Below are 24,995 nucleotides of genomic sequence, written 5' to 3' on the forward strand. Positions count from 1 at the left end.
AGTCATTTCAACTCAATTCTCTGGCAGATCTGACTTGCTGATCTTATGTACCTTTTCTGTACTTAGGACAGTTTGTGCAGTTGTGGTTGTCTAATGTAACTGCACTGCTACATCCTATAACCCATAGTGCAGCTGTTTGCAGTTGTTCCTCTTCCATGATGATGCACCTTCTCGTGGAGCACATGCACTGTTTTTACACTCTGGATCATCTCTGGACATTTTCAATGAGTACTTTGAACCAGTTTGAGTTGAGGAGCTGCTGAACATTTAGACCTTTTTATGCGTGATCAGCGAGGTTACTTTCAGATGGCGCATGATGCCACATAATGTGGGTCTGTGAGTGACTTTATTCTTTGAATCCTGTGTGAAAAGTGTGAAAATTACAAAACACATACCTCGCTGGCTGACCCATACTTAGGAGGTAGAACGACAGTAAAATACACCTTTATTAACTTCATTTTTAACTTTAATTGGCTTGAATAGCCAACACACCACACTATCAATGATCCAGCAGAACCAAACAAAACAATAGACTTGACTACCATAATAAAAGCACTAAAATACATATAAAAATATTATTCTAACGTTATTTAAATAAAAGGAAAATAAAAAATTATGGCAGTAAAATGAGAAATAAGGCATATACTACATTTGTTCAACTATAGTAGAGGAGAATAATTTGAAAATAATGTAATGTACTATAATATCTATTCTATGGGCCTGATTCTTAAAAATAGATTTCAGTTTGATCTTAGGCCTTGCATTTTTTGTAATTCAGGAGACAAATCCTTAGACCAACTGTTCTTTGAATGTCATCACTGCGCTCCAGGTCTTTTGGTCTGATGTCAGAAGTTGGCTACATTTTATTTAATTTTTTATTTTATTTTATCAGGAAGTCCATTGAGGTTGCGTCTCATTTTCACAGTTAAATCATATGACATTTACAGTTAATAAAATACATAGTAAAATGTACATTTCAATATTTATTGAACCTGTGGTCCACAGGCTTCAGTTAAAACGGTGTGTTATATAGTGTGTTTACATTCACTTAAGGGAATTTAAACATGATTATTTACCCTATCCTCATTTCTATATTATATGGACAGTTCAGACATTTTTGTTTACACTGTATTGCTTTTGAGCAAATGTCACAACCATTGCAGAAAATGAAGAGGGATATGCACTCTTTTCTTGTTTTATTACTAAAAGAACTCCCATCTGATTTCAAAATATCCTCCGGAGGATATAATTTATTTATTTCTTAGAAAATTGTATTCTTATGTGCTCACTAGCATGTTTTGCATTGTTACACTTGTCCCCTAATAGCGTTTATACACTTGTGTTCAATTAATAATAATTATTAAGAAAAAAGAAAAAGTCATGAGTCATGCACACCTGGCGGCCAAACTGTGACGCAGGTATTGGGAGGTGGCAGAGCGGGTTTTAATTAGGTGCAGTGAACTTGGTGGGGGTTATCAATGAACAGCAATTGAATAGACCAAACCATCAGGACTGGGAGCTTTGATCACCTGATAAACCATGGAACCTCAGGTATCCTGAATCTTTCTTTACCCTGGGCCAACTTCACTAAGGTGATTCTTTTTGCCCCACCTCAAGAGGCTCACACAGGATCTTGCCATCATGCCTCTCTTCTCTTCTGGGCCACAGACTCCATGTGACCTCTGGCCACGTCCATGGCTACATTAAGCCTCCTCCTATGCTCTGCCACCCAATCACACACTCGACCTGTGGTGGGCACTGTAAGTGACCAAGTAAGAAATCAACTGGCAGGTTTGACTCCTGGACAAACATCAACTCGCTGGTGCACTGAGGGGCAGTGGCGTTGTAATGGAAAACTAGTTGTTGGCTTTTCATCTGGGGGAAGTCAGCAAAGCAGGATATGCATTTGAAATTCCGCCTCTGGTCAGCATTTACACGGATCAGCACTCCAAAATGATAGAACCAGTCTCTGATCAGAACTTTCGCCACTGTAGACACCTTCTGGTAATGGGTAGGGACTAGTTGAATTAATTTTGAAAATACATCCGTCATCACCATTAACAGCTTTTTTCCATGAGTCAATGGTTAGCACCTGGTTTAGCCTCAAAGCAAGGAGATAGCCCATGGGTGCACGGAATCATGGCTAGGTACACTTGGCCACTGCACTGCTGGCACCAGTCCTTTATGTCTTGATCCATCCCTGTCCAGAAACACCGCTGCTTCACCACATCAGTTGCCCCTTCTATGCCCTGGTTTTGATAGAGGTCCTGCAGCACCTCTGTCTTTAGAATTTCAGGCAGTAGGTGCTGAAAAACCCCCATCAGGCCTGGCACCCTCTGTCACTTCCAGAACTTCAGAACAGCTGCGATGGCGGGGTTGGCATATTGGAGGGCCTTGAGATCAATTCGAATACGAGATGGCAGAGCTATAAACGACTGGTCTACCACCTACGGTAACCCATCAGCACCGTTCTGAAGAACCTCTGGCAATGGCGTGCCAGGAAGAAACTGGTCCAACTGCACCCGGTCCCCAGCGGTCTTCTGCTTGGAAAGAGCATTGGCATTCTGATGAACTCGGCCTGGACACTGTAATCAAGACAGACAGTTCCGCGACCCAGCACTGATCGGTTGCTCCCAACTTGCCAGTGTCCAGGTGGCTCAAAGTATCTGTCCACACCATGCACTGATGGCTGCACAGGTAATCCTTGAATTTTTCAGCCATAGCCCACTTCATTGCCAGCATTTTGAGTTTCATAGAACTATAGTCCTTTTCAGTAGCCTGTAGATTTTGGCTGGTTTATGTGCCCGGCCTCACATGACCCGACTGCTGCTGTGACAGCACCACTCCAAGGCCTGAATGGCTTGCATCCACTTCTAAAAAGAAAGGCAATGAAAAATCTACAAAGGCAAGCATGGGGGGCACTTACAAGCCAGACCTTCGACTCCTGGAAGCTCTGCTCACAGTCCTCCAGCCATCAGCCTTCCAGTGACAAGCCTCGTCCTTTGTCCTTTAGACCTTGCGAGCTCTGCAACAAGGTGATGGAGAGGGGCCAGGAGTTTGGAAAAGCTGTTCACAAACCTCCTATAATAGCTCATGAACCTGAGGAACGATCTCAGCTGTGCTGTGTTGGTTAGCGGGGCCAGTTTGACATGGCAGAGATTTTACTGGGATCTGTAGACATACCCTCTGCTGAGATGAAATGACCCAGGTAAGGCTCTTCCTTTTAAATGAAATCACATTTTTCAAGTTTCAAGTTTGAGGTACTTATTGACACTGGCAGAAACACAACAATATCATCCAAATACAACAAAAAGGACTGTCCATGCTGTGACCCAGCCTCTGAAAAGTTCAAGGAGCATTACATAGTCCAAACAGCATCCTGTTAAATTCAAATAGGTTGAATGGGGTCAGACTGTGCTGCTCAGGTTCAGTTAATCTGGACAAATCAAATCATGGACTGTATCTTCTGCGAAATTGAGCTGCTACCTGCAGTATGTGACTTAACTGCTGCCACAACTTGGTCCTGTGCACATGGAACTTCGTGGACACTAAAGGTTAAGCTAACCACCTCAACACGGGACAGAATACCCAGAGCATAACGGGACTTTAAAGAAAGTGTTGACATGCCCAGATTCACAACAGGAATGTATGCTGTACCCCTAATAACACAGACCAGAGAAGGAGACACTAACAAACCTTCAGGCAACCTGTACTTAGCATTCAAAGGCTTAATCAAAGCAGACCCAGCAGATGTAAAAACTGAGGAATGTAGCGGGCACAAACTTAGTAGTCCCTGAAGGCACAAAAACACTACCTACCTACTATGGAGCTTTGCAACACCAGTTGAATTTGAATATTCAACTAGCAAAGCTGGTGACATAACTGAAGGGCTGGTAGCCAAGATGTCAGGGCACTCACAATGGGCTGAAGGTCAAACAATCCAGGGTATTGGTCATTGGTCATACTGGTCAAACTGTTGCTGATAATACGCTTTAATTACATTCATACGAATGATGCCTGGCACTTGGAGTGAACCAAACTGACCCGCGGGATCTCTGACAACTAAGTTGCCCTTCCGGGGAATTAATATTCCACACAATTTCAGATCAGACTCAAAATACCAAAAGTAAGGGATAGCTAACCCATTAGCCACCCACAATTTCCACCAGTGACATGCCTTCAATTTATCCTGAAAATACTACCTGAAAAAGCTTTCAGGAATTGTAGAAACCATTGACCAACCATCTAGAATGCAGTGAGCGGGCACATCAGCTGATTTAACAGTGACCTGTGGACAAGGGGCAATTAAACTCTCTTTTAGCATCTCATACACCAGGGCGTCCAATGAGCCTGAACCACCCCCAGCCAAAGTCTGTCCTCTCAATGTGGAGGAGCAGAAGCTCTACTCTGAGCTCCTTCCATGTGACTGAGCTCCTCACCCTATGTGTAAGGGAGAGTGCCCAGCCACCCTGCAGAGGAAAATCATTTCGACCGCATGTATCTGCAATCTTGTCCTTTCGGTCATTACCCAAAGCCCATGACCATAGGTGAGGGTAGGAATGTAAATTGAGTGGTAAATTGAGAGATTTGCCTTTCGACTCCACTCCTTCTTTACCACAACAGTCTGGTACACCGACCGCATCACTGCAGACGCTGCACCGATCCGCCTGTCAATCTCACGCTCCCTCCTTCCCTCACTCTTGAACAAGTCCCCAAGATACTTGAACTCTTTCACTTGAGGCAAGGACTCTCCACCCACCTGGAGAGAGCAAGCCACCTTTTCCGGTCGAGAACCATGATCTTGGATTTGGAGGTGCCGATTTTCATCCCAGCTGCTTCACACTTGGCTGCAAACCGCCCCAGTGCCTGCTGCAGGTACTGGTTCGAAGAAGCCATCAGGACAACATCATCTGCAAACAGCAGAGATGCGATCCTGTGGTCCCTGAACTGGACCCCCTACGGCCCTTCGCTGCACCTAGAAATAATAAAAACAATAAACAAAACCGGTGATAAAGGGCAGCCCTGGCGGAGTCCAACATGCACAGGGAACAGGTCTGACTTACCGCCGGGAATGTGAGCACAGGTCCTGCTCCAGTCATACAGGGACTGGACAGCCCTTAGCAAAAGGCCCCAGAGCACCACCCAAAGGACACCAGGAGGGACACAGCAGTTGTTTTACGTACTCGAAAAGGAGAATTAGCTGTAACCTTGTCCAATAAACAAAATAGAGTGTTAAGATGTCAAACACACACTCTCCCATTCCTGCACTGGCCTATACTCATCCTTTGCCTCCCTTTCAAGGTGGTCAAATAAAAATGCAGGCTGTTCCATTGGCCCAACATGCTAGTCCTGAATTCCTCCATCCACTCATCCACTCCAATACAGTGAGTTCATCTGAAGATTTCCGCTCCCTTGGGGCATAGATTGAAAGATCTGTAGTAGTCACTGGGGATCGGACAATCTAGCTGCTGTTCATAGTCAGTCCTCCTGTACTCAGTCCAGCTGCCTCCACTTCCCGCTTCTGCTTAAGGTGGTTCTGCTCTTCCTCCATTTGATGGATCCTTGCTTGGGGTTGCTAAAACTCCTCCACTATTGCTCAGTGGGACAGGCACCTTGTTAACTGGGGGCTCTGGGTTTGTCCTGACTGTCACCTGGTTCCTTTAGCTCCTTTAACTCAAATATCACAATTAATTGACATTTATACAAGAAGACAATAATCACAAAACTAGAAACCTACTTATTTATGCCGCACCACAGTTAGCCAACACAACAGTCCCCAAAAAATGAGCAGCTCGCTGGAGTGCACACTATGACACACCATGGTTGGCCATTGCATGATTTTATACAAATTTGTTACTTCGTTTTCACAAGTCTAAATGTTGCTTTTTTAAATTACCTTTCAGCACGGAGAGCCATTGGTATGGCTAGGTCTAGGTCATGTTGCTGGAACTTCAAGGATGATTCAGAGGCACATGGCATGCATGTCATATTCTGCTGAGTCAAGTGAGGTTGATGCCAGTGCTGCCCCCTGTGTTGGAGGTTGACTTAGCACAGCACATGCGCAAGACACAGTCACTGAACAAATGTTTATTGGATCAATTAACTCTTGTAAATTACTGTTGATTTGCATTAGCCAATTAGATGTACATAACAAAAATAAATACAAACACAAGATTAAATGTGTATAGTTTAAATTGTACAGGCCAATTAGATTTTCTTTAATTAAGCTAATGGCAAAAGACATATTGAATGAACAACAGCAATGTTTCACTTTTTTTCAGTGATGATTAAAACAGAATGGAACAGATGAAGGGAGAGATGCGACAATAAAATACTGTATATGAGATGGTCATAGTTAACCTTATAATTTTGTGTAGTTACTGAAGTATACAAATTTAATGCAGAAAAATACTGCAGATACATATGCAATACTAAACAATGCATTATAAGATTTTCACAAAATCAAAGTAGCACATGCGCACATATGTAGGAAAACGGTCACTTTTAAGTCACCACAAGGTTTAGAATAAACAAAACATCTGTATTTACTGAAATATCCAAGAAGCTGTGACTGAAAGACAAATTCTGCTACCCAGAGTGCCTGAGTAAACATGTCTTAAAGATTTTTAAATTTACAAATATGTTTGTCCTTTACAGCCTTTCAAAGCCAATAGAGCAAAGAAGGAAAATGGCATAAAGCAACATTAGACAGAGCCCAAGCTTCCGGTCCAGCTTCCAATGGTTTAAATGGACGCACAGGACCTACAAACACAGCAGAATCACAAAGGTGCAGCTACAGTAATGCCCTTGTGTGGAACGTAATGTTATTAGATTACACAAGTATATTTAGATATTGATTTCAGGTACATATGTTAATATGTACTCACAGTAAGAGTGACAGAGGCCAGCAGCAGTATCACTGAGTAAACTAGCCCTTTGCTGTTTATTTTCACCTGGACAAAAGGACATAAATTCACAGTTCACATGATCATAAACAAACTCTCTAGGTTTACTTGTTTATTTGCCTAGTTGTTTCTGTTACAAGATGTTGTGGTAATGGGACCTAAACATATTGATTATTAGCTCACCACGGATCCGTAGCTGACTATGAGAGTTCTCAGTGCCCAAGGGAAACCCAGTCCCAGCAGTACGTCAAAGATGTTACTGCCGATGGAGTTTGAGACAGCCATGTCCCCCATACCTACACAGGTCAACAATACATCCTTGAATAATAGAAACATGTCTTGCATCACTTCATTAAAACCCACCTTGTCTTGCAACAATTAAGCTTGCCATACAGTCAGGCACACTGGTGCCAGCTGCCAAAAAGGTGATGCCCATAAGGACCTCAGGGATTCCCAATGTATAACTGATGATGGTCACCTAGATCAAGTACAGTCATGTGGATGAGCTATCACCATCTTTGTTTATGCATTTTAGCAGTGTGTAGGGGGCTTACCATCCAGACCATGAGGTAGGAAAATAGGGCTATCCACAGAGTGGAGGACAAAAATGTCAGCAGGTACCAGCGCTCCCAGCGGGACTTGTTGCAGTTGGGTACAGTGAAAAACAGCAAGAAAGTCACTGGCCACGACAGCAGCCACTTCAGGCGCTCACACAAGCCACCTGAGACATGAAGACGTTGGGGTATTAAAAATTCTTTTAAAACTAGAAAACCAAACTTTTCAATTTCCTTACTAGGAAAACAGAATGGATTTAATGCAGAATGTTGGTCCTCTCCTCCCTCCTGCTCTTCTTCATCTTCTTCTTCCTCTTTAATTTCTGCAGCCCCTGGTGTCTCTCCACTCTCTTCTTTGATGGTGTCACACTCTAAAGTTTGTCCATCTCTCTCAGTCACTGTTCCGTTGTCTTGGCCCCACGGCCTGCTCCCTCCCTCCTTACCTGCTGCAGTTCCTTCTTCGTGTCCACCTCGAGCCTGAATCAGCCTCTGCCGCTGTACAGAGCCAGACAACACAAACCCAGTAAAACCACAGCGCTGAGGCTATACCAGCATGGGGCTATGATGTGTGCAAAGGGGCAGCAGGAGTGAGAGGAGCAGCCAAGCATGGCCTCACACTGACCCGAGGGCTTTTAGACAGCATGTATTAGGGTCAAAGAAGAATACAAGAAAGTACTTGTAGTGCTATTTCAAACTGCACAAAATGCAAGAGCACATGCAGGAAGGCAAGACAGCAACAACAAACACCTGTTTCCCTAACTTTATGGAATTAAACAATTTACAATGTAGACTAATCAGTACTAATGTGCATACAGTAGTATAGTAGTGTACACGTGTTTTGATGGAAAGGCAAACAATCTATAGTGTGATTTGAATGTAACAGGGTAACTGGACTGGCATATTTTGGTGTATTTTAGGAGAGTAAAGAGAGAGAATAATCTATTTGTCTAGCCCTGGCTTTTTTCTTATCTAATGCTGCCTGTATTCCTGGTTTCTTCAATTTTCTATGTTTAAAATCATCCACAAAATCACATTTTTCCAAAGAATCATTAGGGCCAGATAATGTAAGCCTGGGGTGTGGACAGATATATTTAATATTATAGATACTTTAATACCCACCAATCTAGAAACACATGAAGAGGGGTATTATTAATGGTGTCAGCGTGCAGTGTACCTCGCTGATGACCATGCGTCCTGCCATGCGCAGGCGGGTGAAGGGGGGAAAATGCGGGGTGATGAGAAGACGAAGGCTTGCCTCTGAAAAAGAGAGCTGGTGAGGGTGCAGGTTCAGAAGCTCATCGACCATTACCACCCCAGTGTCCTGGCTGGCCACCACACATGAGTCTATAGAACAACAACATTGGTCAGTTGTTATTAATATGTATGGCTAAAATATTTCAAATCTATCAATTTTATTCATGTACAGGCAAATATGTCCAAAATAAAAGAAAACTACACAGAAAATGTGTTTCATACCTGGCTTTAGTGGCACCATGTCATTGTCACAATCTCCTATATTTCCAACAGCAGTTGTTCGTCTCAAATTGCTGAGACATGGCTGACCCAAGCTGCAGTGACTCTCAACCAAGTTACACAGCGACCTGTTGAACCTACAGTTCAGACATAACATGCTTTTGCCGTGAAGCAATATAGGGTAACACCCAAAATAACAACGTTAAAATGCTCACTTCATGATTATTATGTAAATTCCATACATACTAATGAGAATAATTGTTTCCCACCTGTGAAATGTTACAATTGATTATTTATTTATTTATTTTTTTAAATCAGCACCAAAAGAAATAAACCCAAAGCTTACCACAGAACCTTTTCATCATAAATCACCTGTGGGCACAGTCAAACAAGAAAAAACCCAATATTTTAGTCTTAATATGGAGAAATTGTGTTATAATCATCATATGGCAATGATAGTCAGAAGCAGTGTCATAAGTAATGTTTATGTGTGCAACATTTCTTACCAAGATGAGCACAATTATCGACAAAATGTAGAAGATAGAATCTCGAAATAAAGGCCACCAGCTTAGAGAAATAGGCTAGGAGAACATGGTTACAAAATAAATGTATGACTTAATTCAAAAAGAAATATACTGTTTCTTTTAATATAAAAGAAAGAAATGACGCACCTGCCCAGCAAAAATGCCACAGAGACCGATGATCACCAGGACATTAAAAACTGCTGACCCGACAATGGTTCCCACACCTACATCTCCTTTTGTGATAAATACTCCTGAAAGTCCAAACACAATATGAAAGAAAAAAACAGTGTCTAGTCCCCAATATCTAAATGATCAGAGAAATAATGACATCAGTTGAGTGGTTGCACATTGGTCAATCAGAGTCTACTGTACACTTGAAATAATTTGAGTCAAGTCAACAGCAAGTGACGTCAGTGACAAAAGGTAAATGGGGCTGATGTTTTACTGAGCGGTCATTGTGCTATGTTTGTAAGTGATTGGAGTAGCTCATACTGACCAATCAAAGAGGTAAACAGCTCAGGGGCAGAACTCCCAGCCGCCATGAAGGTCGCCCCGGCAACATCTTCACTAAGATTAAGATTCTAGGGCACAGAAAATATCATGATCAGTTTATAAACAAATATAATACAAAGTTTAGATTAGGGAAAACTCTGCTTCAATCGACATACTGATTGTGCTATTACTACGTACCACTGATATTTTTTCCAGAGATGGAACAAAGTAAATGTCGCACACAATGGCCAGAGCATGAAACATGTAAATAGCCTGTAAAAACATCAGAGTACGTTGTGCTCAGGTACAGGGTTTTCTTGTGTGGATATACATAAAGAAAAACGGTGCATCTTACACAGAGAACATGAAGCATTACAGCTCCATGACGCCGCTGCTCCAAAGAAAAGATGTCATCTGGAAACTCTGTAATAGCTACGATTGACAAAAAGAGTTGGGACAGGGCCAATGAATATCATGTATATGTGAATATAATGTGTGGAGTTAAATATTAACAACACACAGAAGACATTTGTTTACAGCTCATGTAAGTGTAAAAAAAAATTAATTATTAAGTGCTTTTCAAAGCCAGGTTACTGGAATGTTACTTATGTGTCTTTGCAGTTGCAATCGCAAGGATTTCACCCAGGTGCTTTTCTGGTTGAGGATCAGGCAACGTTTAAAACAGCACAGAAAAAAAGCTTTTATTAAATCATCATCAGGGCAGAGATATAGATTATTAAGTGTTGCTCAGCCATTCTAGAAACTGGTTTTGCATGTTAATAGCATCAAATAACTATGAGATAGTTTGTATTAGTCTCATACATATAATATATAACCTATAATAAAGAGTGAACAGTAAAACTGTGAAAAATGATGCTAGATTTAATGCAACCATTTCATCACAAACTCTTTGATGATGTCAGGTAACGGGGATATGTACATATGTCTACAACTGTGTGCCTGGTTTGTGTGAGAAATAAAAGTAATGTAAGACTGGAGTGGTCCAATATTACTTCTACTGTCAACTTGGAGGGACAGGGATGACCAGTGAAGAAGAATGAGACATTTGTGCAAATTCTCTGAATGATAACTCTGCCACATGATTCTGTTTGGACACACTTCACTGCATTTTTCAGATTACAATAAAAATGTTGATGCAATGCATGAAATCTATTCTAGAAATGGGAAGATTTTCTCACTACGTTGTATGAATCAAACTAGGACAGTCATCATTTCAGTGAGCAGTTTGATATGCACACAGCATCCAACAACTTTTTCAATTTGGTTTCCTAGCAACAGTATCTCTCAAAACTATGAACCAACAAACATGTGGGACCTATAACTCGCACAAGGTATTTTTATATTTCAAACAAGTAGAGCTCCTCAAATTAAAACATTAGCCTATTTCTCTGGTAATGAATCAGTTCCAGGTGTCCCAGTATGATGGAAATTAAAAGTGTCTTACCAGATTTAGATAGGCCACTCAGAGTCTTATTACCGGCACTTTTCTCTTCATAAAGGCTTCTTTTCGTCCAAAGGATATTTCCATTTTCATTACGCACTACAGACAACCCTAGAATGATAGAGGAGGGCTGTGAGAACACGTTTCAGATGCTCGTATCGCTAATGCTTGCTGAGATAACTTAATATTAGGCATCACTGATTCGTATTACTCATATAGACACCTGTAACATCCACGGTTAGGGCGGCTGTGAGGAGCCCGATTCCGCAGATGCACAAACGGAAAAAGAGACGAGTTCGCTTTGGTCTTTTCGGTGGCCCCATTCCCCCAACCAAAGCTGTTCCTCGGTTCATAACATGTCGCTGCTCACGTGTCCTAATTCAAATTGGACGGATGTTGACCGACTTATCGCTGTAATGATCCCAAAGCTGCAAGATCCATCCAGGGAGTCGAGCGCTGTCATCGAGCCGTCATCAGCATCTCCGGAGCAGCATCCTCACCGACAGCGCGCCGTCAACACAAGGAGCTTCAACGAACACACACGCTCAATCAGCTGCAGCATGAAATCTGCACAGTGTTCAGCTCTGGTGCTCTAAATCACACCGCTCATTAGGGCTTCTCCATCGGGGAGGGAGTAGGCTGTTTTCACTGTAAAAAAAAAAAAAAAAGACCACCAGAAGGCGCCTTTGCATGGGTGGGGCTTTAGAGACGCGCGGAAAGCAAACCTACCTCAAGAAGATGGATAAATACATTCAAATTCAGACCCTTTGTATATACTTTGTACGGTGTATGTTTAACAGACAGCTCTGGTATCGTGGTAAATTAGACTTTATTATGCTGATCACACTGGTGTCCTGCCCCCATAATGCACGGTGCAATAGGGCTCTAACAAAAAGCGGACATTGTTCCAGATTGTGTTTAAAGAGAAGGGCCTAGAGTTTGCAGTAAAACCTCCTGAAGTTGTAAAGGCCAAAGTGAAGAACAGGAAAAAGGTCCCCAAGAACAGGAGAACTTTCTGAGTGACAGTCATCAGGATCCCAACACACCTTAAAGAAATACACAAAATGTATATTAATTAGGATCTTGCATATCTACAAAGTGTAATTTTACTACAGTTTTACTATGACAGCAAGCAGCCATTTAATATCTCATAAAGTGTACAAAGAACTGTGTAATGATAAGAAACAGGCCTACTTGGAATATTTTGAAGACTCTACAACAGGACTGGCCTGCAGCTTCAGTTCCTCTTTAGATGGCACAGGGGTACTTGTATTACTCAAATACCTCTCATTCATACTAGAAAATAAAAAATTCTCCACTAGAATCATGAGAAATACAAAAGATTTTGTATATTGACATACCTTTCAGTGCAATCAGTGCAATCGTCTGTCACTAAACAAGTTGTCTTTTGGGCTTTTTCAGACATTACTTCATCCTTACAAAATGACATGTGTTAAATGAATTACAATAATGTTAAACTATTGGAAACCAGGCAGACACACAAACACATAAAAGCCACATTGGTTCCACATTCCTGAATTGTTCTGAGTCATGTTGGTGAATGAAGGTCTTACATTTGCCACTGTGACGTCTGATATGCTGATGTTGGTATGAAAGAAAGAATCCAACAGCCTAAGCTCCTCGGCAAATGACAGAGCAGGACTGCTACTCTTGTCCTTTGCTTCCAAAAGGTCAATAGCAACAGCGCTGGAAAGCAAAAAACAAAAAATATCACTTTTTTATAATGTAGAGTACATGACTTTTAAATCCATGCATTACAATGACACTTCATCCTGTCCAGCCTCAAGTTCCTCTTTTAATTGCTGGTTTTTCACCCTGAGATCCTGAATAAAAATATTACAAATAATTGTGCCTAACAGTGCGTTTCACATTTTGACATTTGATTGACGGTTTACCTTTATAATGGTTGAATATTCTTCCACCATTTCCTCAGCATGTTTTAACTCCTGTTGTTTCTGCCATTATAAATGCAAAAAAACAAAGGCAAACAAATTAGTATAGTTTTAATCAAAAGGTAAGTTATGTCGGCCTGTTTGATAGAAAACCTCTCTATGCGTCTGACCTGTTGAAGAACCTCATCTCTTTGCTGTAGTCCTAACTGAGCCTCCTCCCACTCAGACTGAAGAAACACAAGCAAATTTAACACAGTAAATAAGAGAGAAATGAGAACTGACTGAGTGGTAACAAAACTTGCTGAATTCTTGCTTTACCTCAAGTATTTGAAATGAAGCTTTTAACTTGTTCAGGGTCACATCATCTTGCTGTTGTAGCTGCTGCAAGTTCCTTATCTAGGTTTAAGATGACAGCTGTAGAATCAAAAGGACTGACAAACTGGACAAAATGCACTTACTGCAGGTTGACAGACCTCATCTGTGAGCTTTTTGTTTTCTTTTTTCAGAGAGGCTGATTCCTTCTCCTAGGCAATATATAAATGAATGTATGAATGACAAATGTTTTAAATTAAATTTAGTCAATTAATTCAACTAGATTTTGTGAATTATGTGCCCATCTTTTTCTACAACATGGCATTAAACTTGTCTATTTTTGCATTTTATTAAGGGCCATTATTGTCAAAGATTCTTTAAAAAAAAACATGCATTCTTACAGTGAGCAGTGTCGCCTCTCCACAGGTTTTACTCATAACTTGGCCAGGTGTTGCCTGCTTGTTTCCATGGAGATAGCTACGTTTAATGCCATATTGTAGGACATACTAAAGGGTGCCTCCACTGGAAAAGTTACCCAGTGCACCTTAAGAACAGATAAATACTCCAGACCATATTATCAAACCTTAGCCAAGAAACTTACCAACTTCTGAATTTCCATGTCATTTCTTATTTTCAAATCAAGGTAATCGGGCTGACATTCAGTTGGTTCTGATTCAACACTCTGAGCATCGCTGATTATTTTCTCCAGGCTGAAAATCAAACCAGAGCTCAATAAAACCTCCATCATAAAACGTTCCTTTAAAAATGACACGAAATGCTTACTCTTTCACTTGCTTTTTGAGAAAACTGTTCTCAGATCGAAGTATGGCCATGTCTTCATCCGCCGTATCCAGCCAGCTCCTCATCTCTGTGTTCTGCTCCTTCAGTAAACTGCTGTTGTGATCGAGCTGGGCGATTTTCTCCATCATTTCCTGCGCTGTCCTAAACACATGTTCACACACTAACGCGCAAAACAGGCAAATACCGGTAAAAACATGTGCACATGTGTTCATCACTTACATGTTTTCTTCCTCAGTATCCATTCTGCTTCTTTTGTCACCGGGTTACTGAAATAACTCCTTCTGTAACGTTATGTCACATTACAAAAAGGTGCCATTAAGACCGTTAATTTAAGCTAACAAGTATGCTAACAATGTCATTAAAGTTATCGCCAAAACACCCTTGAAATATCAGTCCCTTAAATAAAGTGACACGTAAAACTCACCTTTTAGCCACCAGTGTTTTTATAATCCTATTGTTTAATATTTATTGCCCCTTGTAAATATACCAAAGTAACAGTTAAAAAACTAAATCTACAAGTGTGTGATGACGTCATCAGTATTATCTTTTAGAAACACGGACAAAAAGGACAAAACAAACATTTTATTACCTCATTTATATACACACACACCAATGAATAAAATTAGCAAGATACAACAGTGCAATTACGTAGTAAAAACATTTTTTAAAAATGTGAACAAATTTACAGGCTTACTAGTTTTAAGGCAAAGAGCATAGAATGTAATAATCCGCCAAAAGCATACAGTACTTCATGTGCAACATTCATCTGAAATAAAAACAATGAACACCATTTGGGATTACCAAACTGACGTACAATGTAGGTGCAATTATAACTAAGTTTTTCAGTGCTTGAATCTACAGTGTAAACCACTTTAAATATAATGAATTGTAATTTCCATTATCTGGTAGGCTCTAGTGACCCTGTCACCTCAAAGTGGATGCCATCTCCAGGCATTGGTGAAGGAATAAGTGGACAAAGCCAGCAAATGTACCAGTAATGGCCTAAATTGTGTTGCAGGTTGCGAAGGAGTCCCAGATTATAGGGGCGCCGTGAGGAGTACCACTCTCTTGTTGTTTGTCCCCTGATCATCAGAAAAATGTGGAAGAAGAAAAAAGCAGACACCAACAAAAAGCCCACCACACATGTGTCAGCAATAAATGCAAAAGCAAAAGCTCTTGCTGAGACTTGGCCTGAAAGAAAAACAAAACAGAACTTTTAATAATCTGTGTACTCAAAATGAATGCCAGATGTGGGTAGTACTCAGTGACATTTGTAAAGAAATTATACTTCTCAGAGTACTTTTGAAGCAGCATACTTTTTCTCCTACTTGAGTAATATTTATATTGAAGTAACAGTACTCTTAAGGTTTTGTTTACTCCTCTCACTATAATATAGTGATAAATGTTTTTTGCTGACCATATTAAATAATTTGCATTACATTTTGAGTTGTCCATCAGATTTTTTGCATTATGTAAAGTTTTTACATAATATATCAGATGGAGTTATTAGTATACTTTAGCTTTCCCAAATATTTTAAAAATTTCTTGGACCACTACTGTATACTTCTATTTGAGCTATATTATTTTGAAGTAACAGTATTTACTTGTGTAATATTTTGGCTACTCTACCCAGTTCTGACCATTTTACGTTAAAGACATTAATGCTTTGCAGCGGAATAAGAAAAAAAACTATTATACTACTACTAATAACTATTATGAAAACCTGTTATGAAGATCACACTTAATCTCAAATCATCTCACCTGATACTAACATAATCCAAGGAATCAAGAGCAGCAGAATACTATGAACAGTCACCCCTTCCTTCAATATGACTATGAAGACCTCGGCGTTCATCAGTGTGGCATACAGTAGTCCTGACCACATAAATAGCAGGCAGCTCAGGAAGTACCGGTAGTTCTGGAAGCCCACACACTGGCCAAAGAAGACACAGTGGTGGTCACGGCGAAGAACACACACTTTGCAATCATAGCAATGGGAACAGCGGGGAGGTGTGTGGGCCTCACATGTATAACAATACCTGCAGATGCAAGAGAAAATTGTTATATGATTACTTTAATATTTAAATAAGTTAGAGAATGTTTACCTCCAACCCTGTCCCATGCCTTCACCCAAGAAAACACCTTTTATACTCGGGCTGGTCTTGAGAAAGAGCAGTGCGTTCCAGCAGATATTGCCAAGCATGAAGTACTGAGCAATTAAGTGGACTGCTTTCCACCAGGAGGACCACGCAGTTTTCTTCAAGCTTGCCTCTAGCGGAGCCTCCACCAAAACCAAATAGCTCACTTCCCCAGTAATGGAGAAAACGAGGAACGTGTTGAGCATCACTGGCAGATGACGGCATATTCTCTCTGCCCTGCAAAACACTTTCGTGGCCAAGCTGGTCATCACTCCACCTGTCTGTGTCAGTGTTGGAAGAGGGCAACGAACGAACCATTAGCATTTAGCTTGCTGATAAATGCTATTTTACCCGAATTTAAACTCAGATGTAGATTAGAAACGTGATATCTTCAAATGAGAATCTGTTTAGAAAAGATACAAAACGGGTAGATTATTTCGCAACACAGCCCTGTGTGTAACGCATGAGTGTCGCATGAAAATACAGCCCCGTAGAACAGAGGCGCAATATTATGGTTCCGCTTACAATGAAAATCGAAAATATTTTGGGAAATGCAGGGTTAAGCAGAATCACTTGCAAAATCTAGGGTCACTTCTCAAAAAAAGCCAATGCTGAAGATTTATTTGCTTATTCTGTTGATAAAGGGCAAAATAAACCATGACATAGGCCAAGGGATGTGAGCATACTTTTATTTTTCTTTAATTATTATTATTATTATTTTTTATTTTTTTTTTAAACATTGGGATTAATAAATAATTTGATAACCCCTTTGTGACCGACCATGTGTAGATCTAGTCCCTCCCCCAAAACCTAGTCTTAATCCTGAGTAATCTCTTTATCCCCTGTAGGAGTATATGCTACAGTCCATTGAACAGGAAAATTATACTTTCACCAAACCACAAGAGAAATGAGGTAAGTACTGTCTGTCCCTCCTTACTTTCTTAAAATTACATGGGGGTTTTTTCTCTTACAAAGTGGACAACATTTTTTTTCCCCCCCAGTAGGGTCAAGCATCTAGAGCAACGCTTGTATGACTTGAGAGAGATGGAGCGCTTGGCCAAACTGCACAATAGGGAACTATTGCAGGAGTTTGAGGAGGCAGAGAAAACACTGAGGAAGCTGCTGGAGCGCACGGCTTCCATGAGAATGTTACGGGTAAGAAGAGTAAAAAGTTGGCATTCCCAAATTCTATTGTGTTGGCAAGACACTTCCCTTGTCTTGGTAATGACTCTGTTGATTGGGAGCCACAATAGTGTTAGTCATTTTTGAAAGACCTATCAAGAAAATATAATTCAAATGTTTTAAATGCAAATGAAGGTCCTAAATGATCACTTAACATGCACACAATGGTATATATGGTGCCTGATTTAAAGTGTTTTACCCTTTCAGAGAGAATATGAGAGTTACGTTGGGAGCTGTTCTGACTTGGATCACCAGCTCTATCACAAAACAGAGAAGGTATGTATCCCAAATTATACAATTACATTAAAGCCAAGTAGCATTAGTTATTGCTTGGAAATGGCCAAAAAAATCTTGTTTCCTTCACTGTAAGAGCTGAGATGAGGAAATCTTAGACATTTTTGACAGGATTATGAAATTTGGTGTAAATTATCCTGACCTAATGATAATAAACAAATATTGGTTCTGACACTTTTCTATTTTCAGCCATTTCCTTTCACATATTGTTACAATCTGCCACTGTGTGATTGACTAATAAGTGTTCTTATTGGGATGGAGATTACTATATGAGAAGACTGTGTTCAAACCTCAGAACAGAATTTACAAGCAGCGCTCTGTTTAAGATGTATGTCATTTTGGGCTTGATTTGAAAATGGAGATATTTTATTTATATACAAGGAAATTAATCAATCGAACAGCAACAGAATGCAACAAATTAAGGAGGTTAATGGTTAATTGTATGGCCATTTTTGGAGATAAGTGCAGATCAAATGGTTGAAAACTTAAAAACACCATTTCGTAATCCTGTCCAAAAGTATGTGTCTCTAAACTTAACTCTCCCCCACACAAGGCTGCTTTGAAATAAAACACTGGGAACTTATGAGTCGGGGTACATTAAAATAAAATATGCATGGAAATAATTTGGACATCGCCCTGGGAAATGTCTGTTCCATTGGAATTTCAACTGGCTAATGTTTGTCTTAACCAAATCTGTTGCCTGGATCCCTCACTCTGCCCCACTAGTTTTGAATAGAAATGGTCAAGCAAAGTAACTTCAAACTTTACCTTGTTATTATTCCTTATTTACTAAGAAAAAAAATAAAAAAAATTTCAGAGCACTGGAAAACTACACAAAAAGAAAGTCATTCTAAATTAATTAATTTGGACAAGCTCAATTTGATGAAACAAAAAAAAAAACCAAAAAACAAAAAAAAACAAAACCCCACACACACAAAAGGAAATTCATTCTTTCTTGTCTCTTTGCTGGGTCACTTGGAAAAAAATCTGTATTTAATGTGAACGCACAACTGTTGTTTTTAACTCGCTTGTATTATTAACCAATAAACTGTGTTTGGGCAACATCTGTTTGGAGAACAGAATTTAAAGGCAAACTATCACCTTTTACTTTGTCAAGGTTTGTTCTTTCCTTTCTTTCTTAAAAGAAAATCTTAAAAACTCATATCTATTTGTCTTTTACACATATCTAACCATGACTTAACAAATCTCAATTCCCAGGCTGTGAAAAAATTTTAACAAATATTGGAGCATATCAAGACTTGAGTATTCCTCCTGAACTGCAGACTCAAGATCAGACAGACACTGCAGTACCATCTTCATTCCCACATCATCTGTTCAGGCCACATCTCCTTCCATTGAGACCCCTACAGGAACATCCCTTTACAAATTACACCAGTCCTCCAAATGAGCCCCACACAGATCAACTTATCCCTCTGACTGAGCAAACTAAGACAATGCGAAAGCAACCTCCCAGCTGCTTAAGTGAAACAAGTAGAGAAGAGAATAGTCATTTAGAAGACCTTGATGTAAAACCAGGTTTGACCAGTTACCCTTACAAATAATAATCATAAGACAGTGACAGTTTTCTAACTTTTACCTGTTTATGTTTATAGTCCGTCTCTCCGGTGATCAAACACGAAGCCAAACTAGTAGTCGAGCATCAAGCCAGGAGAGCACACAGAAGAGGAAGAGCAAAAGCAGCTGCTCAGATGAAGACCAGTTTAGCTCTCACAGGTAAGTGGGTCAAGGGTTTCATTTTTAAGTCAGAGTTTTATAGGACTCTTACAGGCGATAAACATGACATTTCAACAATCCCCTTTTAGGTCCTCGTCATCAAGAGAAGTTACCACTGGTTCAAAGGCAAAGGCATTCATTTCTGAAACTGGAGATGTGGAATCCTTTACTAATCAGAAATCGAAACATAAGAATGGGTTAGGTTTTAAAGATACTAAAAACAAAAGAGATAGCACTGTGAGTGGCAGTGAAACTGATAAGAGTGATATAGATGAATGCAGTGGCAAGTTGTCAGAATCGCCACAGGAAGAACCACCGACAAATAGGATATTGAAGAAAATACCAACACTAAAAGAAAAGGAACAAAGCCTCTCTGATCACAGTAGCCCGGAGGATGAAGATGATTCAGACCAAATGGACGGAGATGACAAAGAAACCAGTCAGAAAGATCAAGATCAAGATATTCCTAGATGTTCCTCTGTAGAGGGTGATCATATCTCTGGATCAAGCTCTTCATCCTCTGATCCTTCTGAGGACAGTGCGTCATCAGAGTGGGATGGTGGTGAGGACAATATTAAGGTATGCAAGTCCAACCAAGACACTGCACGGGGACCTCAGGATAGTGACTCGGAGGACTGTATAATCTCACCGCAGACCAGGCAAGTCAGACTATCACCTGATCCATGTCTCAGTTTTTGTGTTTAGAAATTGTCATGTGTTTATGGCTTAAAATCATGTTCCAGGACTAAAATAATCTACGTCATCCCTGAGCATGTGGTAAAACATCAGGATGAGGAGAGTAAAAAAACATCCTCAGAAGATGAAGACTCTGATGGTACATCTGATGGAGACCATATAGAGCATCTTCTTGCACCTCCAGAGCAAACACAAAAACAAAGGTAATTTGAGCAGGATTTTTAAAAATCTGTTACATCTTTCTGACACTATTTCTTCTTAGAGAGCCAAAAGCTGATGATAAACCAAAGGGTAAGATTTACTCATGTTCTTTATAACACATCTTTTTTGTCTTGTTTTCTCATGACTTTTTGTTTGAACAGAACATTGTGACAATCTGGAAAGATTGAGTGTGAAAGATGAACAAACTGATCATCACAGTGACTCTAATGAATCAGATGATTTTTATGACTAATAAAAGAAGCCATGGAGCAGTGATATTCAAAGACCAAAGATCATTATGTATCATTCCATTTTTTGTATTAAACTACCATGGACATTGTCTCTTTGGTATTTCCTGTAGTTAAACTAGAATAAGGGCTAGAATATAATACATTCAAATATACAGTCCCATGTGATTTGAGTTAAGAGGTTTATTTGTACATATTTTACATGGTCCACATTTGAAAGACTGATCCAGACTGTGCCACATGTGGTTCAAAATTATTCTTGAAAAACAATGTTCAAGATATTTTTTAGATCTTTACCACCTGAGCAGCCAAACAAGGGCTTACTCGTTTTTCTTCCTCAGATGGGGCACTGCGCTGAATGAGTAGCCTGCCATAGGTCCCTCCCACCTGACCTTTGGTTAGACGTCCAGGATTGACACAAACACAGCCCAGCACATCCTAAGGACATAAAGTAGAGACATCAACAGTCTGAAATTAAGCTTTTTAAAGTGGCATTTTGTCATTTAAAATGTACTTAAAGTACCAGTGTTAATCTCTTTACACCAGTTTGTTTATGTAACTTGGACAGTGGAGGAGTCGGGTATGTGTAGTTAACAGCATTATGGGAGTACCTTTATGAAGTAACGCAGCTCTGAAGGAATAATGAGAACGTCAGGGGTGAGTGGCATCTGACCATAGCTCTGAAACTTCTCATAGTCCATATTCACCTCCTCCACAGGAGGGTACAGTGGATAGTAGCTGCAATTTAAGAAACACAATGTAACATGATGCTGAATAACACATATAACACAATTAACTCCTCCTACCTTCTCTGGGTCAATATGTGCTTTAGTATGCGTGAGAATCGATCTGATCCAGCCCCACTGAAACCAAACAGCAGTGTAACAATTTTCTATTACAAGTATGGCAAACTAATCACAATATATTCATACCTGCTGATCTCCTCAGCACCCATGTGAAACAGAATGTCAGTAGACGTCAAGCCAAAAGTTACACCATCAATCAGCAAAGTGCAGGGATCAGGAACAAGTGTCACTCTCTATAAATATAAAAACAAGGCAGCATTTGCCCCTAGTTCTTTCCATCTACAAATATAATTTTGTCATACAGATGTATGTACAATTACATGAAGAGGACAACAGAACAATTCTTATTCTTTGTTCTATTGTGTAGCTATGCCCAGTGAAAAACAAAAACAATAAAAAGGGAATGAAAATGACTTGTGGTCAAACGTTTTCATGGGGTCTGACCTGAGCGTGATCCTTGTTGAAGTTTGTCAGCGTAAACGGAGGCTGTGGGTAAACAAAGGGGTGGTGGATATCTCTTTGGGAGGGCACAAAAACCAAACGACAGCCAACACTGGCAAAGACAGAAAAACAAAACCTTAATTAAAACCTTAACTTATTACACAATTACAACCATAATGACACTGACCTTTTAGTCCCATCCACAATGCTTTCTATACACCTTGAGAAAATAGCTTCAAAAGTTTCAGTCACTTGGGCTTTCTAGAAAACAAATTATATAAGAACTGATTCAGTTGCTTGCAAATGTAAAAAGAAAAAGTTAAAAGAACAATAATTTTGCATCTACCTCAATTTGTTCATGTTTTGAATCAACAAAAGGCCCCAGCTACAAAAACAAATAACGTAAATACATTTGAAGCAGAATTTTTAAAAAGCTGTTTAAATTTAACATACCAGTAAGCAAACATCCGGACGATCCCTTGTAATTACATTTATTAAGTCAAGTAGAGGATCGTATGTTAACGTATCAGATGGAGTGAATGGACCACATGCTACTAAAACATTGAGAGGCTCTATGGCTGGAATAAAGAAAAAGTCAAATATATTTAAAAAAAAATATTAAAATGAGTAAGGTGTCTCATTACTTTGCTTACCCTCATCCACTTCCAGTTTTACTGGAGTATAAAATGGTAGAGGGACACCCTGAAAACAGTAAATAACATTTAAATGTTCAAAGTACATCCAAACAAGGTAATGAAAAAAATATATATATATATATCATTGTACAAGAAACCAACCTCATGAAGTTTGGAAGCAACCAGTTTTCTTCCTGTTGTGTTCATTCCATCCATTGCAACAACCTATTGAATAAATGAACAAAGGTGAAGTTGAAGTTTGATCAGTTTGAACAAAATTTGTACAAAACGTCTTATGTCTGAGTTCTCGGTCAGACTCTGGGTGAATCTATTGCCCAGGTCCTTGGCTTGCTCTGTTGCTGTTGGTGGCCATATAACCTGCAGCACACAGCCTTCAGTGCTCAGGCAAAGGAGAAACCACCAGTAAGAGTTGGGAGTGCATGCGAGTTTGAGATGTTCTCACCTGACCAGGAAACAAAGAATACTCTTTAAGCTCTGACAGGTCGACAGGTATTTGTTGACCTCCTTGTTCTGGTCCTGCCTCCAGCAAAACTGAATGAGCGTTTAGTTTCCCATTGCTGTCACAACATATTTGACCAAGCACAGTTATAGCATCCTGCAGACAGAGGACAAGTGTGATTATAAGAGCTAATAAAAGAGAGAGAGTGTTAAGCAAAACTAAACTGAGCCTTCACCTGGGCAGGAAGAGAAACTGGAGAGAATTCGTCAATGTGAAAATGAGATTTTAGGCTTTCCCCCAGCTCCTCTATCTTATCAGTCAACACTGCAAGTTGCAAAATCTTTAGTTTTAACATGGTCTTACTTTGGAGATATAGAATTATACTAATATTGTTACCATTATGAATATCCCGTAGTCTCTGAAACATGAACTTGTAGCTGCTTGTGAGTGTGACTTCTGGCCCTTCCAGCAGTTCCAGCTGCACTCCGATACCAGGAGAACTTCTGCCCATCCAGCGTGTGCCTTGTACAAGTCCAAATGAGACCACAACCTCCCCCTTACCTCCACGCTGGCTGTACTTTTGTGATGGTGTTAAACTGCAGAATATAATGAAGGAAGATATAATAAGGGAAAGATCTAAACTGACTTGTTCGTGAAAGGAAAGGTACCTGGGAGAGAAGCTGGCAGGAGACAACAGAAGACCTGGACTGGCAAGCAGAGCACTTCTTTTAGACTGAGGTTGTTCAGGAGTTGTCAATGCACGTTTTTGAGAGCCCTAGAGAAAAAAAGTTAGTTTTAAAACTAAAAACTACCAAATACTTGACATGAGTACATATTATTATTTACCTTAGCAGGAGTAGAATAGGAATCAAGCAAATTGTCCTCTTCCTCTTCCACTTTCATTCTAAAAAGTTAAGACTAGACAACAAACCAACTGTGAAAGCTAAAACATGTGGAATGCTATGGCTGAGCAATAAAGGATACAATTCCTGCAGTGTATGAATATCCCTGGTTCTTCCGAGCGTCTCTTCTCTTCTAGAACTTTGTTTTGATTTGCTTCTTTTGCTCAGGATCTGAAAACAAATTATATACCGGACATAAATATATTTTTGTTGTTGGTGTGTTGTAAGCTTGTAAAACATTCTAGTCACCTCATGTTCAAATCGTTCAAGTGTTTCCACAGTGAGATTCAGCCCTTTCTTTGTGGAGCTGTAGGCGACCCACTCCAGCACCATTTCATCCGCGTGTATTCTGTTACAAATGCACTGCTCTATCACTGCAAAACAAAGGGACATTACAAGACACAACTACGAACATCCAGAGAAAACAAACTAAGGCAGCACTTACTCTTATCCAGAACTATATCACTTTCATACGCAATGTCAAACATGTCCAGCTCCGATTTCAAGCTTTCTGCAGTTACCACAGACATCTCTCCAGGCTCCACTCAAAACAAAGTATAAGACAAAATCTAATATTACGTCGATTTACAACTACATAACAGCAACGACAGCACCAACAGCGTGCTCCCAGTGGTTTTAATAAAACCACTTACAAATGCTGCTTCTTATAAATATTACAGCACATTCAGAGTGAATAACAAACCCCAGGAGCAGTTTGCCGCGAAAAACAGAGGCCGAGTTGGCGGCCGGAAATTGCGTCACAAGTAAACAGCATTCACCGGAAACCGTCAGTGCGCCTGGAAACTCTAACACCTCCTACTG

The 24,995-nt window shown here is 40.0% G+C and overlaps 4 protein-coding genes across 5 annotated transcripts; all 4 read right to left on the reverse strand.

Moving 5' to 3' along the window:
* Nucleotides 1–6,447: 6,447 nt before the first annotated feature.
* Nucleotides 6,448–12,060, reverse strand: slc24a6a (solute carrier family 24 member 6a). The gene is made up of 17 exons (XM_033974655.2): nucleotides 11,634–12,060; nucleotides 11,414–11,521; nucleotides 10,304–10,380; nucleotides 10,147–10,221; nucleotides 9,953–10,037; nucleotides 9,604–9,707; nucleotides 9,439–9,513; nucleotides 9,279–9,304; nucleotides 9,148–9,201; nucleotides 8,936–9,069; nucleotides 8,634–8,803; nucleotides 7,699–7,954; nucleotides 7,460–7,626; nucleotides 7,269–7,383; nucleotides 7,089–7,201; nucleotides 6,888–6,953; nucleotides 6,448–6,762 (listed from the first exon to the last, which is right to left on the reverse strand). The coding sequence occupies exons 1-17, from the start codon at nucleotides 11,761–11,763 to the stop codon at nucleotides 6,652–6,654; spliced, it is 1,866 nt and encodes a 621-aa protein (XP_033830546.1). The 5' UTR covers nucleotides 11,764–12,060; the 3' UTR covers nucleotides 6,448–6,651.
* Nucleotides 12,061–12,706: 646 nt separating this feature from the next.
* On the reverse strand, nucleotides 12,707–14,713 carry LOC129456575 (paramyosin-like). The gene is made up of 11 exons (XM_055224697.1): nucleotides 14,656–14,713; nucleotides 14,419–14,577; nucleotides 14,237–14,345; nucleotides 13,797–13,847; nucleotides 13,642–13,719; nucleotides 13,494–13,550; nucleotides 13,327–13,386; nucleotides 13,190–13,254; nucleotides 12,985–13,117; nucleotides 12,772–12,845; nucleotides 12,707–12,728 (listed from the first exon to the last, which is right to left on the reverse strand). The coding sequence occupies exons 1-11, from the start codon at nucleotides 14,676–14,678 to the stop codon at nucleotides 12,707–12,709; spliced, it is 831 nt and encodes a 276-aa protein (XP_055080672.1). The 5' UTR covers nucleotides 14,679–14,713.
* A 290-nt stretch (nucleotides 14,714–15,003) lies between these two features.
* Nucleotides 15,004–17,058, reverse strand: zdhhc24 (zinc finger DHHC-type containing 24). Its single transcript, XM_033974040.2, has 3 exons — nucleotides 16,542–17,058; nucleotides 16,198–16,475; nucleotides 15,004–15,627 (listed from the first exon to the last, which is right to left on the reverse strand). Exons 1-3 carry the CDS (start codon nucleotides 16,841–16,843, stop codon nucleotides 15,335–15,337), a joined length of 873 nt encoding a protein of 290 aa, XP_033829931.1. The 5' UTR covers nucleotides 16,844–17,058; the 3' UTR covers nucleotides 15,004–15,334.
* Nucleotides 17,059–21,095: 4,037 nt separating this feature from the next.
* Nucleotides 21,096–24,912, reverse strand: pola2 (polymerase (DNA directed), alpha 2). 2 transcript variants are annotated; one of them, XM_055224614.1, is made up of 18 exons: nucleotides 24,619–24,906; nucleotides 24,423–24,547; nucleotides 24,256–24,344; nucleotides 24,118–24,175; nucleotides 23,940–24,046; nucleotides 23,668–23,870; nucleotides 23,507–23,595; nucleotides 23,275–23,427; nucleotides 22,974–23,036; nucleotides 22,830–22,878; nucleotides 22,630–22,748; nucleotides 22,523–22,561; nucleotides 22,364–22,437; nucleotides 22,180–22,288; nucleotides 21,862–21,968; nucleotides 21,736–21,792; nucleotides 21,541–21,667; nucleotides 21,096–21,367 (listed from the first exon to the last, which is right to left on the reverse strand). In XM_055224614.1, exons 1-18 carry the CDS (start codon nucleotides 24,701–24,703, stop codon nucleotides 21,215–21,217), a joined length of 1,806 nt encoding a protein of 601 aa, XP_055080589.1. In that variant the 5' UTR covers nucleotides 24,704–24,906; the 3' UTR covers nucleotides 21,096–21,214. The 2 variants fall into 2 exon arrangements, with proteins under 2 accessions (XP_055080589.1, XP_055080590.1); XM_055224615.1 differs by having other exon boundaries at nucleotides 21,192–21,367; nucleotides 23,668–23,867; nucleotides 24,619–24,912.
* Nucleotides 24,913–24,995: the final 83 nt, after the last annotated feature.

The sequence above is a fragment of the Periophthalmus magnuspinnatus genome, chromosome 10 (assembly GCF_009829125.3).
Source record: "Periophthalmus magnuspinnatus isolate fPerMag1 chromosome 10, fPerMag1.2.pri, whole genome shotgun sequence".
NCBI classification, from domain to species: domain Eukaryota; kingdom Metazoa; phylum Chordata; class Actinopteri; order Gobiiformes; family Gobiidae; genus Periophthalmus; species Periophthalmus magnuspinnatus.